The sequence below is a fragment of the Hemitrygon akajei genome, chromosome 21, assembly GCF_048418815.1.
Source record: "Hemitrygon akajei chromosome 21, sHemAka1.3, whole genome shotgun sequence".
Lineage (NCBI taxonomy): Eukaryota > Metazoa > Chordata > Chondrichthyes > Myliobatiformes > Dasyatidae > Hemitrygon > Hemitrygon akajei.
Window position 1 is genome coordinate 59,677,986 of NC_133144.1, and position 18,423 is coordinate 59,696,408.

The following is an 18,423-nucleotide window of genomic DNA, read 5'->3' on the forward strand; positions in this document are numbered from 1 at the left end:
TGATTCACTGTTTTATTGGCTGAGAGCTGGGCTGAATGAAGGGGATGCCCTGTGGCCTCTGTTGTAGCGAAGACGAGGTCTCAGGCCACAGTGTCACCCATGTACAGCCACCAGGAGAGGCATCAGAGCCGGTGCGCCCCACCGGTGACGGTGTGGCACAGCATTTAGGCTGGAGTTGGTGCTGCCACCCAGTGTTCGCTCGAAAGACAATTCTATTGTGGTCGTCTACAGATTTCTGCGGTGAGGGATGGCTCAAGTTTGGACTCCTTCATTGAGAGGCTGTATCTTAATCTATCTTCTATGTACTATGTGTGACTGTTGATACTGTGCTTTGCAGCCTGGCCCCAGAGTAACAGTGTCTCGTATGGCTGTATTCGTGAGTATTCACGCATGGTTGAACGACAAATAAACTTGAATTGAATGGAATCTCACAAAGTTCACTTCATTATTTTATGATAAATAGTGGCAGATCGAAACCCCATTGGTGGACAAGGGTTTAGAAATTGGTGGGATGGTGGGGGAGCAGTGACAGAAACAGGGAAAATAATGGCAGAGAAAGACTAGAAGAGCTAGAACCTTTGAGATGATGCCTGAAGTAAAGATCAAGCAAACTTTCCTTTGAATACAAAAGATTAATGTAGTCGCTGAAAATCATTAACTCATCTGAGGATTTAACAGCTTTAGGGAAATACTAAATACTGTAATCATTCTAGCAGGTGACTATGACTCATAATAAGGGATTGTACTGTAATACATTTATTGTTCTTATTTAGGACTTTGGCAGCAATGATGCCTGTAAATACCAGAGACAAACACCAAGCTCCCCAGAGAGTTAGGCACCAGATGGATTTAACTAAAAGGATGTGTATTTATACAGCACTTTTCACAATCTCTAGAGTTTAAAGCACTTTGCATTGAGTGTAAACTGCTTTAGAAGTGATGTATTGACTAATACATTTCCTGCATTGTAGTAATTTCAGCACAGCAAACACCCCTCTCCCCCATGAAAAGCAAGGGGATTATAACAAAAACAATTTTGGTGACAAGGGCTGTACTTTTAATGCAGTAAGATTGTACAGAGGAGAGCTCTGCACCTGCACTGGCTCTTTAAAAGAATTGTAAACCATCTGAGGATGGAAATGTAGCATAACGGCTAGCGCAATGGCTTACAGTACCACTGATCACCAATTGCAATTCAACTGCCACCACTCTCTGAAAGGAGCTTGTATGTTCTCTCAGTGACCATGCACATTTCCTCCAAAATTCCTAGGGTTGATGAGTTGTGAGCATTTTATGTTGGCTGTGCCCAGCACAATTCTTGGACTGTGTTGGTCATTGACATAAATGACATATTTCACTGTATTTTCAATGTGCATGTGTCAAATAAAGCTAGCCTTTCTCTAATCTCATCTCAATATCCCACAAAACGGTCCTCAAGTGTTCATTCAATTACCTTTTCAGAAAACTTATTAAGTTGTTGCCCTAAACACAAGAGACACTGTGTCCACTGCTCTTTATGGTCATGAGTGAATCGGTGGAATTCATTGCCACAGATGGCTGAGGAGGCCAAGTTATTGAGTATATTTAAAGAGGAGGTTGATAGACCAAAAGTTATGTGAAGGCAGGAGAATGAAGTTAAGAGAGATAATAAATCAACAATGATTGAATGGCGGAGCAGACTTCATGGACTAAATGACCTAATTCTGCTCCCATGTCTTATAGTCTGTGTGGAGTCTTATAAATTCTGCAGCTCAATTTTCAAAGCTTCATTGTAACTCAGATGATGAAATTCAAAAACAGGGAGAGACGAACTCTTATTTTTCAGCTACATTACATCATGCAAAAAGAAGTCTTAGGTTTGTTCACTGGATTGCATTGAGCAATCCAAGGTTGGGTCATAATGAGTTTCAATTAAAAATGGAAGAAGGGGCAGTTACATCTGTTGAAGACTCATCTGCCTTCCACCAACTCTGCCTTGGGCACTTAAGGCAAATAAGACTCAGCTTTCAAATAAAACAAATGAGGAGGTCAACCGTCAAAGACTGAATTGTCAGTTAAGGTAGACCTCAAGGCATAGTTGAGATGCACCCGGAATACTTTCCAGCTAAAAGAATAAAATTCATTCACACAGCTTGCTATAACGTTATATCCTGAACATAGAACAACATCCCCAAGGCATCTGACACAAGGGAAAAATAAATGTCATGGAAAGAAAGGAAACATTCAGAGCTTGGAGAAGGATGCAGTTTTATCATTTTTTAAATTCAACTTCAGAACATGTGGTCAGGGTGTTTGAAAGCTCTTCTGCCGATGGTGCATGGATAGAATTACCAAAAGGAAAACAAAAGGTCTTTCATGTATTTAAGGGAAAAGTGGTATGAACAGGTGAGAGAAAGCAATAAAAAAAGCTAAATGTGAGTTAAGGTGCAGGGAGGCTCATAAGCGCTTTAAATATTAGCATGAATTGAACAACCTGTTTTTGTGTCGTATAACTCTAGAAATTGTGCGCTTGGGAGTATAGGAAGCTAGAAGGGAGAAGTAGAGACAGAACTTTGAACAAAAGATGAAAATAAGTTTTATTTTCAATAGTAAAGGAGAGGATTTGAAATTTGATTAATATGGTCATATGTACAGGAAGATTACAAATAGGTAAATTTAGCACACATTATACTTTCCATAATCTATCAAATCAAAACCATTAGTGATAATGATAAAGCAATGAGCACAAGTCAAATACTTTATCTTGTTCTTACTCAGGTGATAAACCATTGCCTCCCAGCCTCTCACTTTATTCTCCTTCCCCATCCCTCTTCGTCCTCACCTACCATTTTCCAGCTCGTTCTCCTTCCCCTCCCCCCAGCACCTTACTTCTGCTTCTTTCCTCTTACTTTTCAGTCCCAGTGAAGGGTCTCGGCATGAAACCTTGACTGTTCATTCCTCTCCATAGTTGCTGTGTGATTTGTTGAGTTCCTCCAATATTTTGTGTGTGTTGCTCTGGATCTCCCGTGGCTGCAGAATGTTTGCTTTTAATTTAGACGATTTCTAGGTTTAATCACTACTCCACTGCTCAGCTCAGACAGAACTCAGAGGTTAATTAAACCGCAATTACAACCTCTGCTTAAGAGTTTTAGGTTGCCTGCATTGTCCAGTTTAACATTTTGCAGATAAAGTATTTTTCACAGACACTACAATTGTAATCTCAAAGTACTACAGGTAACAGGATCCAAAGCATCAACTGTTCCTCAGATAATGCTTAGCCTCCGAGTCTTGTTTTAATCACATTGTTAGTATCCATCTTTCCTGAATTGACATCCACAAACCTGCATATGCTGGAAATCTGAGCAACACGCACAAAATGTTGGAGGGACTCAGCAGGCCAAGCAGCATCTATGGAAAAGAGTACAGTCAACATTTTGGGTCAAAACCCTTCAACAGGACTCTACTCACTTAGTATGACTGCTGCTATTCAGGAGAACCTTTCATCTCATAAATACTAATTCCATTAAATCCACACCATCCTCGAAATCACATAATGTCAGTGTTTCAACCTGTAATAATGGTGCACCTTATCAAACTAGAGTTATGTATATTTCGCCACTGCAAATCTGGCAGATGCAACACTGATAGAGTATCAATAACTGCTCAATATCCCCAGCATTTCAGAAATACACAAATTGTTTTAGTATCTCAAACTTCAAGTTAAAATGGTTGCAAGGCGACCAAACTTCATTTTAAAAAACTAAATTCAGTTACAGACTAACATTTGGCAGATATCAAAATATTTAAAATTTTCTCTTGAAGATCGCTTCCACACAAATTTGTTATTAACTTTGCCTAAGACTACGTCTTAAGAGAAAAAGTTGAGCAAACGAAAGCTTTTCTATTTTGAGCAAAGGAAGATGAGAAATTGATAGGTGTATAAGATTGTAAGAAACATGGATAGAGTGTTCCCCTTTCCCCCAGGAGAACAATGGATAATACCAGAGGAGTGAGCAGAGGAAAGTTTAGAGGAGATGTCAGAGGTAACTTTTTTAAAAAAAAAACATGTGGAGTAGCAAGTGCCTGGAATGCAATGCTGGCGTTTACGGACATTTAAGAGACTTAAATGGATGAAAGAACATGTAGGCACATGGATGAAAGAAACATGGAGGGTTATGGACTATGTAGCAGGGAAGGGCTAGATTGATTGTGGAATAGGTTAAAAAGTTGGTACAACATCATGAGCTGAAGGGCCTATGCTGTGCTGTATTGCTGTGTTTGATTAGTTTAGGTTTACACAGCAGTCAGTCCCTTTCACAATCTCCAGGCAACCCTACACTTCAAAGTCATTAGGGCATTTTTAAAAATAGATAGCAAAGGCAAGCAAGGAAAATGTATCCATCAGCTAGTTCCTGCTTTCAGTGCTGACACTTCCAAAAGTTCTATTTTACTGGCATTAGTTATTGGCCTGGAGGCACTATTACTCTTCAAAGATGTCATGGCACCTTTTTACATCCACTGAGAATTCAAAGTGTTTCTAGGGTTATTGCTATTCCACAGGTAATCTCAGATAAGGTAGCACTCCCTTGATATTGCACCGAAATGTCTCTGATAATTGTCAAACCTCTGAAGATGGGCTTAAACTTCTAATGCATGCAGGCAGCAGTATTATTGAAACCAATAATATATTTAGTATTTGATTCTTCAACGTCCCTAATTAAGCATTCTCCCTCCGGTCATATTACATTACACACATATTAATGAATTAATTAAACAGGGCAAGTTTTTATTTTGATCTCAACAGGGGCTAAATTTTTATCACTAAAGCTGATTAGGCTGGATTGTCAACTGTGAACACCAAGGGTCTGAAATTGAACTTATTGCTAAAGAAATGGAGTGTACAGATGTTGTAGTTGATTGGCGTACTCCTAGAGCAGGATCAGCTAACTCTGAAACCAAAGAATCAACTCTGGATCCAGATGGTCCATATGGTTTAAGCAGTATAAATTACTTAATCAGAAGAAGGATGTTTTGTGCACCCAGCTGCACTGAAACCAGAGGGAAGAGAAATGGCACAGGTTCAGTTTCAACAATCTTTATTTTCATTAATTCAGTTCAGTTCACAGACTGTATTCCTTGCTACAAGGCTGCATTATTTTAAGAGACAACTTAAAACTTCCCATCAGAACTCACTACAAAGACAGCAAACTGGAAAGAAAACTATACAATGTAAAATACCTTGATCATACACAGTAAAACTAAAACAAAACTCAGTTTATAGATTAGAGTTGATGCTTAAATCTTGGAAGATCAGGTTTTTGAAACAATTTAGTTACTTCTGATTTCAGTTTCCTTGATTTCTACAGTATTAGTCATTTTTGTACTGTTTAATCTTGTCTAGTTACAGAGCCTCAGATATACCTATTGTGGGTGATTAACCCCCAGCAGTTCAGACTGTAAGATGTGCTTTAAATTTACTTTATATACACAAAAAGGGAGAACCACTTCAGTGCCACAGACATGGTCTCTGAACTTCCAGTTGAAAGAATGGCTGACCCATTCCAAGTACCAGGGGTTATTGGGGATTGGTGATGGGGGGGTGGGGAATAGGGTAGAAGGCCGGGAAAAGAAAAAGAATACCCAGGAAGCAGATTATGCGTAGGTTCCTCCAGGAATAAGCGGCTCGTAGGCAGGGTCTCCACTCCTCCTGCATAGCACAACAAAGGCACACAGCATGCCCAGCAACTAGAATGAAAAGGGTAAATATTAACCAATGTAAGTTGAAATAAAATTCATATTTAAGATACAAATTTATCAACTCAATAACTGGTGGGCCTTTCAGCCCATTATTGACCTGCTGCTTCAATATATGCACACAAGATCAAGCTAGCAAAAACAAACTGCACAAACTTGTTTCTTTCATACCTGGACAAAGAGGATTACAAACATTTACAGATAAGAATGACCAGTATTTAACAGGCCCTTGTGGCCCAATTACACCCATGTGACCAATTAATCTACTAAATTGTACTTTGGAATGCAGGGGTAAACTGGAGCACCCAGAGGAAAACTACATGGTCACGGAGAGAATGTACAAATTCCTTACAGACAGCAATGGAACTGAACCTGGGTCAGGGGTGCCGTAATAGCATGCCATCTTCATTAGGCTTACTTCATTCAACCAGCCTAACCCTGCAAACGCTTCTCTATCTTTCCAATGAATAGAGCATTCGCACCCTGTTAAGGCTGCTCTTTCCATTGGTAAAATTGTAGCTACTGGATCAGTAATCGCACAGTACAAGTTTATGTCTTATTTATTAAATAACTTAACCCAATTGGCAAAGGGCTTCCAAGTGTTAAGTACATTAACAAAAGCATACATGGATGGGAGTGTCCACCAGCAGAATGTAATAGGGCACTGGCTGCATACCAAGTAACAGCTGTCATACACAACACTACCTTTCTCTGTTTAAGCTTCTAAAGGAGGGCACATATATTCCTTTCCTATTCCTCCAGATTGGAATAAAGTACACATTATGTAACTGAGGAAAGTCTACTCGATTCAATCACTTGTTACAAAATGAGAACAGATTTAACTATCAAACTCAACTGCACAACCCTTGGGAGTAGTAATGCCAAAATGTTATGCAACCTCAGTGCCTGGCTTTAGAATGCACATTTCAAAACCCTGTATCACAGCAACAATGTTTAATTTATGAAGTGATATTTAGGTAATAAAATACAGCGTCAAGTTTCTTATCTGGAAATTTTTAAAAAGTAACACTAAGCTCACTAAAGAAATGCAGTCAGGTGAGCACAGCTCAGGTTATAACAACTATTTTTTGAAGGGAACATAAGCAAGAACATGGAACCACAGATAAACTTAAGAGACACCATCTGTGGAATGGAGTGAACAGGTCAAAATTGTAACAGAATTTAATATCATAATTGAGATTTCACTTTAGTCAGACTCAAGTCCTATCATATGGATTTAGCATTGAGTTACAAGTAAAACCAAAGGTAAAACCAACACACTTGGAGAAGGAAGTGAAGGACCTGCATGGGACAATAATACCCTCTGATCACTGTCTGTCTATAGTAATTGCCTTAGTCTCCACAATATCAGTCTGGATATGGGTACCAGATAGTGGTAGCAGAAAGATAGAAAGATGGAGCAGACTCAATGGGCCAAATGGCCTAATTCTGCTCTGTCTATGGTCTTAGGCATTAGTGCTGATATGAGCCAGTGTCATCCTCAAGATACAAGATACATCTTTCAGCAAATCAAAACTCCTCAAATATCTACATTAGTGCAAACCCGAAATTCTGAATCACTTGAAATCTTTGAAAAGATGACAACCTAAACATATCACCTTATTCAATTGCAAGAGTTGTTAATGTATCGGCATTTTAAACAGTTCAAGCTGTAATGGACTCCAAAGGATCACTTTTATGTCCACTTTCTATCAGCAACATCTGAGAGCTAGCCAAATGAAAGCCTTAGATTTTAAGAAATCTTGATTTGCTGGCAATGCTCAGTTAATCCCTTTATGGGAACAAACATCAAGCACACAGCCATATTGACAGTTGGTATCTTTACTGGCAGCAGCTGCTGATAGAATGAACACAAAACCCACACAAAATTGAAGATGTGTTAACTGCCAGAAGTGGATCAAGACTACAATCTAATAGGCAAGTTCAATCAGCAGTCAACTCAAGTTGGCTGCACTCCGACAGCTGGCAATGTAATACAACACCCTTAGAATACTGCCTTATATTAATTTCTGATTATAAGATTCCAGTAAGATGGCAGTGTACTTAGACACAGCGGCCTCTCCGAGGTCAACAAACATATTTTTGTCTTTATGATCGCAAGATACTGCTGGACATTAGGAACTTCAAGTACTGCAGTTCTACCCCATCAGCGAGCTGCTCATTCATGGAGAAAATAGACTGGGTTGCTGCCTGATACAGAAAGGCATCAGAGTTGGTGCACAAAAGCATTGCAAAGTTTAACAGCAAGTTATTGTATAGGACGTTGGTAACATAAAATACTCAAGTCCAATACTCAATAACCAATACACTGGTTAATTGGTGAGACCAACACGGGGAAGCTGCTTGGCCTAGGTTGTAGCGAGGACTAGGCCTCATGCCACGGTGTTGCCTGCTGCAGCCTCCAGGAGAGGGGTCACCAGAGGTGGTGTGGTGCGGCATCCATGTAGGATTGAGGCTAGGCTCCCTCTTCAGTGCTACCCTTCAGTGTTCACAGGGTGAAAGACAAGCCGGACTGAATGCATGCGCACGTTCGTTTGCAGACTGCTGAGGGCTTGTTCTTGCTGACAACATTCATGCTCCATCAATTTATGGGACATGTCACTTAGGCACTTGGGCTAGATTATATTTTTTTGTGTAACTGGATGCTCATTGCTATCTTTTATATGCCCAGTGTTATGTATGACTGTTAGTCTGTGCTTTGCACCCTTGCTCCAGAGGAACACTTTCATTTGGCTGTATTCATGTACTTTTGAATGATAATTTAACTTGAATAATTTCTGGTCGTACAGTATTCCAGATCACAGTCGTGGCTAGCTAAGCAGATTGCAAGGACTAGATTTGATCGCCATAACCACTATTGGAAAAGCAATGGAAATTATGCAATCAAAGATTGTAGTGCAAAATTTAAGAATACAATTTTACTCAAAAATAACACACTGATTACAAGGACTTCTAATAAGGATTAGACATGTTTTAAATAAAGGATTTAAATTAATTTTTGGTTAGTGCTTGAAATGTTTGGGAATTGAAAGAGGTCAAATTTAAAATTAAAATGGTGCCTCAGAAGAACCGTGTCCCTCTATAGTGCGTTAGTAAATAAAATTACACAGGGCACAAAATGGTACTTAAATAAACAAAGCTTGACAAACAAAAGTAAATCCTTGCATCACACATTGTTACATTAGCATTTGGCAAAATATTTTCCTTGAGCTGGCTTAGCACATTCAGCAAGATGGAGATGGATCAGCAGTTAGAGCTATTGCCTCAACTCCACGCTACTGATTTAATGCTGACCTTGTGTGCTGTCTGTGTGGAGTTGGCTACTACAAATGATCCCTCAGCGCAGGTTAAATGGACAAAAGAAAAGCAAAGGGAAGTATGTGAGAGAATAAATTACAGCAGTACAGGAAAATATGGAACAGGGGAGTGAGGCTGATGGGATTGCACTCCTTAGAGCTAGCATGGACCTGATAGCTTCCTTCTGCGTCAACATGCAATAACTGATCACAGATCATTTAAAGAGAGACCAAGCTTAGGCAATGAAATGGTGGCTCAGTCTGTTAAGGCAATGTCCCCAGAACCATGAAAATCCGGCATATCAATAAGCGGGCAGCCATGAGGCCATTCGTATCATGTCCAGTACACAATTGTAAAGGAGAACAAAGTAATTGTTACTCTGGATCTGATGCAGCATAAAAAAAGATTAAGAACACAACAATAATAAAAACACAATATGAATACATGGGGGAGAGGGGGAGAGGGAGCACCTGTGGTATGTCAAATTACTGGGTGAATGAGTAGTCTTGGGGCACAACAAGTCTGTGTCTTTATTGATGTTTGCTGCACGTTTGAGTGCTCGGTGAAGGGTGATGATGTTTTTTTTTTGCTGGGGGGGAAGTGAGGGATCATAGCCTTGTTGCTGTTTGTGCATGAGAGGGGAAAGCTGGGGGGTGCTTTGGGGGTTCTAACATTTAACTGTCATTCATTCTTTGGGGCACTCTTCTGTTTTCATGGATGCTTGCAAACAAAAAGAACTTCAGGATGTATATTGTATACATTTCTCTAACATTAAATGTTCCTACTGAACCCCACTTCCACTGCTCCTATTACAGCTATTAATACTGAATTTTGGTAACTAGTTATAGTAACTTTAATGCAGCAAAATATCAAAAGACACATTAAAATCTGGCACAACCCAAATAAGATACCAGGGAAGATGATTAAACAAAAAGCTTGGGTGAAAGGGTTAGTTTAGGAGCTGGTGAGAGTAGCTGAATGCAGATGTGAAGAATGGAATGATTGAAGGCAGCATCATGCCCAACATTTCCGCCAGCCCCTCATCTAGACAACAGCAGCTGGGCATGCAGAAGCGCTTCTGTCTCCAGCTGGGCATGGCATTTGCTTTTCTTACTCTTTGCTGTAAAATATAAAGCAACCAGCCCCCTGCACGATTGGTTTCTGCCATCAAATTCACACAAAGCAGTGTAAATCTACATGACAGGTTTCCTATCTTGTCCATTTTCACTCATAGTTTATCAGTTTAGTCTTTAAGTTAATATGATACACTTTCATTTGAATTGTCCTGTATGCATAACCTTAATTTCCTCAAGAACATGAAGATCCATCAAAATAAATTTCTGTTTTTCTCTTTTGTTATACATATTTCAAGGAAGCCATATCGTGAGCCACTGGTCTCAAGTCCAGTTCAGTCTGGCATGGCAGTTACTTCTTTGACCCTCTGTTACAAAAAATAATGAAGTCAACCTTCTAAATTCCAGGAGTATCAGCTGCAGCTTTGGATCAAATTTGGTCCAATATTCTGCTCTTAAAATACCAATGCAAAGATGCATCAGCTGGAGTTAATAGTTTGCACTGGTAAACATGATCAGAACCAATGAGCAGAGTAAATGCAATCGCTCCCAGTGATGGCTCACACAATGAAATCCAAAGAATCTCTTCAGACCACATCACAGATGACTGAGTAAACCAGAATAGTTCAGATTTTACTGAGCTTTGATACGAGACTTTACTTACACAAGCTGTTGAAACTAATGCAGTTCTCAAATTCGTGAGCAATTGTTCCCAAAACTTTCCTCTCTCCTCACTCAGCCACATAAAAAGCTATGACCTTTAAGTCATAGAAAGCCAAGGGCCAAGTGCTGGTATATGGGATCAGGATCAAGGATCAAATTTATTCATCACATATATTTACATGTATTTAGAATTTGCTGTAGTGTGTTGGTCAACAAAAAAAATCAACAATTATGAAGAATAAAGAATTAAATAAAGTTTGAGGTTAAAGTAAAGATATGGAATAAAATATGCATAAATACACAAATACCAGAATATATTTATGCTGTTGTGTACGATGCAAACAACTTTATGAAAAGAGGTTTAAAGTGTTTATAGTGCAGTAACAGGGGTAATAGATGAAAGGGTTGCGGGGAAGCGTTCTGATTAAATGGGATTAGTACAGATGGGTATTTGATAGTAAGAGTGGAAGTGGCAGTCCAAAGGACTTGCTTTCTTTGTGGTACGATTCTATGACTCTAAAATAGACTGGAAATTAAATAGAGAATTCACAGGCAGCTTCTTTCCTAAAGGGGAAAGAATGTAATGCTCACTGGCACAAGCAGCTGCTGATACAAACAACAGATGCATTTGAGTGGAAGCTAACACAAAGGAAAGGAATAGTTACCCAGATGGAAGAGTCAGTTGAAAGCTCTAGCAGAACACAGACTACAGTATGCACTGAAGGGGCTGACTGACCTATTCCTATGCTGTATGCACTATCCAATTCTCCATAGGGCATGAAAAATCACTGAGTTTAAAATACAGCAATCCTGGTGTCTACTTGACAGATGTGTCACTACTTTTAGCAACCCTGACCCATTATACTATTTGCAGGAGAAGCAAGGGCTGGAATTAAAGGGTGAAAAAAATCAAATATTTGCAGATGCTTTCCACTCTAATGGTGATTCTGGCTGTGTCAGTACAAGTTTATTTTCATGCAGTCCATTTGCCAGAACAAAAGGACAGCAACAAATAGTGAGCAGGTTCACAGAGGGCCAAGTCAAGTTTATTATCATACACACAAGTACATGTATGCACAGGTGCAATGAAGAACTTAATTGCAGAAGCATCACAGGCACCTAGCATTATATAAACAGCATTCATAAAATAAACAAACATAACTCAGACATGAATTTCATAAGGCCATCACATCATTATGGTGTGGAGAAGGTGAATCTCAGAGTTGTATATTGCATATGTACTTTGAATCCTTAAAGGAAGGATATATTGGCTGCAGTGAAAGTTCAGAAACAAAAACTGAATAAATGTGAATTAAACACGGATAGCAATACGTTTAAAAGGATTGGCTCAATGATGTTAATTCAAGAAAGAACTAAGAGATAAGAAGCAACTCTTCCTTTCTAAACAAAAACCACTTAAGCCAAGAGTCAGGAGATGCTAGAATTCATGTTAGGCCAATAAAACAAATTCTGAAGTTTATGTCTAAATACAGGTAGGATTTACAATAAGATTCATGACCTGAATTGAATAGAAATAAGTATCTACAATGCAGAGACATGGCTGCAAATTGGTTGGGAATTGAATATAAAGGCAATAGGCTGAATGGAAAAGGAATGGTATCCCTGATAATAAGGAAGGAGGACAGGCACACACACAGGATCATAGCTAAAAAAATAAAATGAGAAGTGGAGCCCATTTAGGCGGAGTTAAGAAATAGCAAGTGTTCAGACAACATTTGCAGGAATTGCCTGAAGTCCCCTGTAACAGTAATGTGAGTCCCTCATGGATTAAGAGGCAGTAAAAGTTATATTGGGGAGTAGGAAAATAACAGAAATTAAATGTATTGGGTTTTGCCTTCACAGTAATCCATCAAGATATGGAGAATAAATGTTCCAGAGTGAATGAATTTAGCATTAATGAGGGAAAAATTAATGGGATCAAAAGCCAATAATGACAAATGTTTATATTTGACCCCTTAAAGTGGAGCACCTCACACCTAAACTTCACCTACCATTTCTCTGCCCATAACTGTACCTAATTTATATCCTGCTGTACCTTTAATAACCTTCACTACCCACAACTCTATCAACTTTTGTGCCATCTGCAAATCCATCTACATTTTTGTCCAGGTCAATTATATCAATCACAAAGAATAGAGGTCTCAGTATTGATCCTTACAATTCTGTGCTGAAAGCAGGTCATACAAAAGCAACAACAGGAATGCGCAAAGAGGGACTGTGAATTTGTTGTGGGAAATCATGCTTGACAACACTTATAAAGAGTTTTTTCAGGTTGTAATAAACAGAATGAAAATAGGCAAATTAGTAGATGTGGTGTGGCTAGAATTTCAGAAGCCCTCTTATAAAAAAAGAACTACAAAAGAATATTGTTAAAGAAAATTAAAACATGATATTTGGTACATCTTGGCAGAGACTGAAGATTAGTTAATATATGGAAAATAGGATTAACAGTTCATTTTCATGTTGGCAAGCTATGACTAGTAGGTTACTGCAGGGAAAATTCTGGCGTCCCAGCAGTTTACAAACTACATCAATGATTTGGATGAGTAGACCAAAGTGTAATGCAAGACCATAAATTATAGGAGCAAAATTAGGTTAGTCAGCCTTTTGAATCTGCCCCACCATTCAATCATGGCAGATTTTTCTTCCTCAATCACATTTGGCCACTCTCTTCAACCCGCCTTCCCAGCCCTCCATGGCAATGAATCCCACAGATCTGCCACCCTATCACTGAAGGAATTCCTCTTCTCAGTTCTGAAGGGTCATCCCTTTATTCTGAGGCAGCTCTCAGATCCAGGACTCTACTGTTAATGGAAACATCCAGATCATCCAGACATTTGGTTTCAACAAGAACCCTCCTACCTCCTCTCATCCTTCTGAACTCCAATGAGTTCAGGCCCAAAGGCACCAAATGTTCTTAAATGGCTCAGTAGCATAATGTTTAGCACAAAGTTTTACAGTTCAGGTGAAAAGGGTTCAATTCCTATTGCTGCCTATAATTAGTTTGTACCTGCTGACAGTGAGGGTTTCCTCCTACAGTTCGAAGACCAAAGACTGGGAGTAGCTGGTGCACATTGAAAGTCCTGGTTACGTGTAATAGGTCATTGTAAAATGTCCCATTAATTGCTGCTCAGCATACCTTGAAGGGCCAGAAGGGCCTATTCTGGACTGCATCCTTAATAAATAAATACCCAAAGCCTTTCATTCCTGGGATCATTCTTGTGAATCTCCTCTGGACCTACTCCAGAGCAGCACATCTTTCTTTAGATCATTATCATCATTATGTGCCATGCCGTATGACATGGGTGATCATAGTCTTGGGTCCACGATTGTTCTTGGCAAATTTTTCAACAGAAGTGGTTTGCCATTGCTTTTTTCTGGGCAGTGTCTTTACAAGATGAGTGACGTCAACCATTATCAATACACTTCAGGGTGTCAGTAGTCATGTAACCAGGACATATGATATGCACCACCTGCTCCCATGGCTTCATGTGACCCTGATCAGTTGGGAGGGCGGGGGGGGGGGGGGGGGGGGTGGGAAGCTGAGTAGATGCTACACCTTGCCCAAGGGTGACCTACAGGCTAGCAGAGGGAAGGAGCACCTTACAATTCCTTTGATAGAATGCACCTTCACCCCACCACCCTTTTCCAAATGTGGTCTATACAATGCCTTACAAAGTTTATATAAATGTACGTATATTAAATTAGGCGGCAGTGAGAGGTTGAAAGGAATCCAACAAGACTGAGTGGATATGTACAGGCTAAGTGAAATGACAAGGATGTGGAAGACTGAATGTAATTTGGAAAGTTGTTTCACTGAAGTGGATGATCTTTTATATAATAGCATATATGTCAAACTCAAGGCTCACGGGCCAAATCCGGCCCGCGGTGGAATTATCTTTGGCCCGCGAGATAATATCTAATTACTATTAAAGCTGGCCCCAGTAATCGAAGCGCCTATGGCGTATGATAAGGCTAATGCTGAGTTTATTCTGGTACCAGGTTTTCAGGGTTTTTAGTGTTTATTCGGCAGTCTTCTTCATAAGAAACGGAATTTGTAAAGTGACACACTTTGTAGTTATAGCAGAGACTGAGACACATGAGAGCAGGCTGAAAAAACGGAGGCAACGAAAGCTGCATTTGCATGCGTCCGACTGATCCGGCCCGCATGAAGCTGCATTTTGCTCAATCCGGCCCGTGACCTAAAATGAGTTTGACACCCCTGTATAATAGTGACCTTATAGAATAGCATAGCAGGGGAAGGTTTAAATGATTTACTGCTGCTTTTTATTTCTTAAGCTAGAATCAATTGAGATGTTTATTCATAAAGCAGTAACAAAACAATCTAGAAAACAGACATGTACAAATTAGTGGAACTGAACCTTTATTCACTTTAAATTAAAATTGATTTTGCCTGCATTCTGCATCACACTAATGACCGCATGAAGCAGACTCCCTTTTGTGTAGGAGCACTTTTCAATGCAGGTCTGGGTCAATGGAGGTCAACATTAACTGGAAAGATTTTATCAAGTGTTTCAATTCATGGTTATAATTGCCATAGACTGAACCTGCAAATCAGTGCAGCAACTAATTGTGTGTGTATATACAAAAACACAAACCATAAATGCACAATAAGCTGTCCCTTGCTTCCTAACAACTGACCCCCACTTCTCCCCACCCTGCATGGTCAAAACAGCATCAAAATGCAACACCGGGCCAGAACTGATGTTTTATGAACCTGATTTCCTTAGAAGAACCTGTAAACATATGAATATGTATATTTTACACATTGATTGTTTGTCAGTGTTTGTGTTTAGCTTTTCACTGATACTGTAATTTTTTTGTTCTACTATGAATGCTTGCAGGAAAATGAATCTCAGGGTTGTATATGGTGACATACACATACTTTGATATTAAATTTACTTCGAACTTTGAATTTGCTTCCAAAGTGTAGTGGGACAGCTGCAACCCTGTTTTGAGTATTTGAAGGGACTGCACAAGTACTAATAAGCCCCCCTCCCGTTCTCCTGATCCTTGGGCACCCTGAGCAGAGGGTAGGATAGGGCACAAGTCAGTTGGAAGACTTCTTCATTATTCTGCTCCAATTCACATGTCCAGTCGGTGGGCTGTTGTGGGTTCCACTTCAGCCAACTGACTACTCCTCTCTTCCATGTCCAGGTGCCCTTGAAGAACAAGCAGAGGCCACTGCCTCTCTGGGGTCAGTAAATGCCACATGGCTGGAGTACATCATGAACATGGTTGTCGATGTTTTAATTTAATGTACATTTATAAATACTAAATTAAGTACAATAGAATTAAAAATTAATACTGAATTGGAGGTAGATACAATAGGGTATTTTAAGAGACTCTTAGATAGGTACATGGAGCTTAGAAAAATTAGAGGGCTATGTAGTAGGGTAGCTCTAGGCAGTTTCTAGAGTAGGTTACATGGTCAGCACAACATTGTGGGCAGAAGGGCCTGTAATGCGCTGTAGATTTTTATGTTCTATGTTCTAGAACAATGCAGGTTTTGTTGTATGTTTTTGTGCTGCATTAGATCCGGAGTAGTAATTATTTCATTCTCCTGTACACTTGTGTACTGGAAATGGCATTAAACAATATTGTAATTAATAAAGAGGATACAAAATGTAAATATACCTTTTTAATAAAAAATGTTCCAAGGACAAAATATTGTTAACTGCATTTTTTTTGCCTTAAATTGGTGCACTAAGGCATAAAAGAATGTTCAACAAGTGAGGTAAATAAAGTTTAGATACTGGTGGGGGAAGGACAGAGTAAAGCTACAGAACTGCCCAACAGAATGCTTGACTATTGTGCAGAGTAATTCACTAGCCATGTAGCTAATGGCACCACACAAATCAAGTCAGTAAACAATGTGGAGTAGATTACAATAGGTAAAGGGATACCCTCTACAATCTTCTTGCAATCCTTTCCCACACCATGAAACCAATTCCAAAGCAAAAACCACTAGAGGCCAGCTTGTCCATTAGCAAAGCAGTCACTGGAACAAAAAAAATCTACTCTTTGAAGCTTAATAGAAAGCAGACAAGATTACCACAGCAGCCTTTTGATGTTGACCCAGCAGCACCTAAGTGTTCAGCAGTAGGTTTGCTACATACCTCCACAGATCAGTTTTTACAGCTCCATAAGAGAAACCACAAAGAATACAAAGTGATTTTCAGCCAGTAAGGTTTTTAAGTATTTCAGAAAACGGGAAATGCAGCATATAGTGGAATAAGGCAATCCACTACATGCTACATTATGGGTGGCACGGTAGCAATTAGTGCATTGTTTTACAATGCCATCAATCACCGATAGGGGTTCAATTTGTGCTGCAGCCTATAATGATTGTACATTTTCCCTGTGACTGTGTGGGTTTCCTCTGGGTGCTCCAGTTTCCTCCCTTGTCCTAAAGACATATGGTGAAGGTTAGTGGGATGTGGCCACAGTATGTTGGTGACACTTGCGGGCTCCCCAGCACAATCCTCGATAATTTGACAGAAATTACGTATTTCATTGTATGTTTCAATAATGTGACAAAATTAATTTCATCTAAATGTCAGGAATTGATAACAAGATTATGAACAAGATTTTGCTTTTAAACTCAAATTTATAACAGACCCAATCTGGGGTACTTGGTTGATACAGAATATTTTTACCAGCACTATTTGGAAACATGCATATAAATGTATGCCTATCCAAGACAACTGCAACAAATCTAAAGCCCTAATGCACTTTCATAACTAAAGAAAATAATTTTCCCTCTTGGCAATCCCACTTTTCTGAAGTACAGTTCAGTGGCACCACACCAGTCATCATTAATCATTAATCATCTATCATCTCCAAACATCCACACCATCATACATCACATTTGCATCTAATTCAAAGTGAACAGGTGCACATTTGGCAGCCCAAAAAACACAAAATATTCAAGGGGGCTCATTGATAAATAGAACAGCCTTTGTGAAGGTGATCTCCACTGAGAAATGAACGCAGGTGGTTTATCAATGTGGTTTAAAATTCTACCCCTTTGTACACTATGTCCAACATTGCCTTAAGGATTTGTCAGTTTCAGTTTTTAGATTTTTAGGAGGAGGAACAAGAAATATTTACACTCCCTTTCCAGTTGATTATCCAAGACCAGGCTGCGTCCAGCTAAATACATAGACGAGATATGTTGGATTAGCTTCAGTTTTCTTCCAAGAGCCCATCTACTAACCATAAGATCACAAGACATAGGAGCAGAATTAGGCCATTTAGTCCACTGAATCTTCTCCACCATTCCATCATGGCTGATTTATTATCCCTCTTAACCCCATTACCGTCCCTTCTCCTTGTAGTTTCTGACACCCTTACTAATCAAGAACCTATCAACCTCCTCTTTAAATATACACAACAACGCTGCCTCTACAGACATCTCTGGCAATTAATTCCACAGATTCACTGCCCTCTGGGTAAAGAGATTACTCCTCATCTGTTCTAAAGGGACATCCTTCTACTCAGAGGCTGTGCCTTATGCTCTTAGACACCCCCACTAGTGGAAACATCCTCTCTACATCCACTCTATCTAGGCCTTTCAACATCTGATCAGTTT

General features: G+C 39.5%; 1 protein-coding gene across 1 annotated transcript in view; it reads right to left on the reverse strand.

Moving 5' to 3' along the window:
* Window positions 1-5,058: 5,058 nt before the first annotated feature.
* The window catches only part of LOC140714353 (tetraspanin-3-like), a 69,257-nt gene continuing 55,892 nt past the window's right edge, over window positions 5,059-18,423 (reverse strand). Inside the window, exon 7 of the mRNA XM_073025537.1 lies at window positions 5,059-5,724. Coding sequence (XP_072881638.1) covers window positions 5,632-5,724 — 93 coding nt within the window. The 3' untranslated portion in view covers window positions 5,059-5,631. The remainder of the gene's footprint in view (window positions 5,725-18,423) is intronic.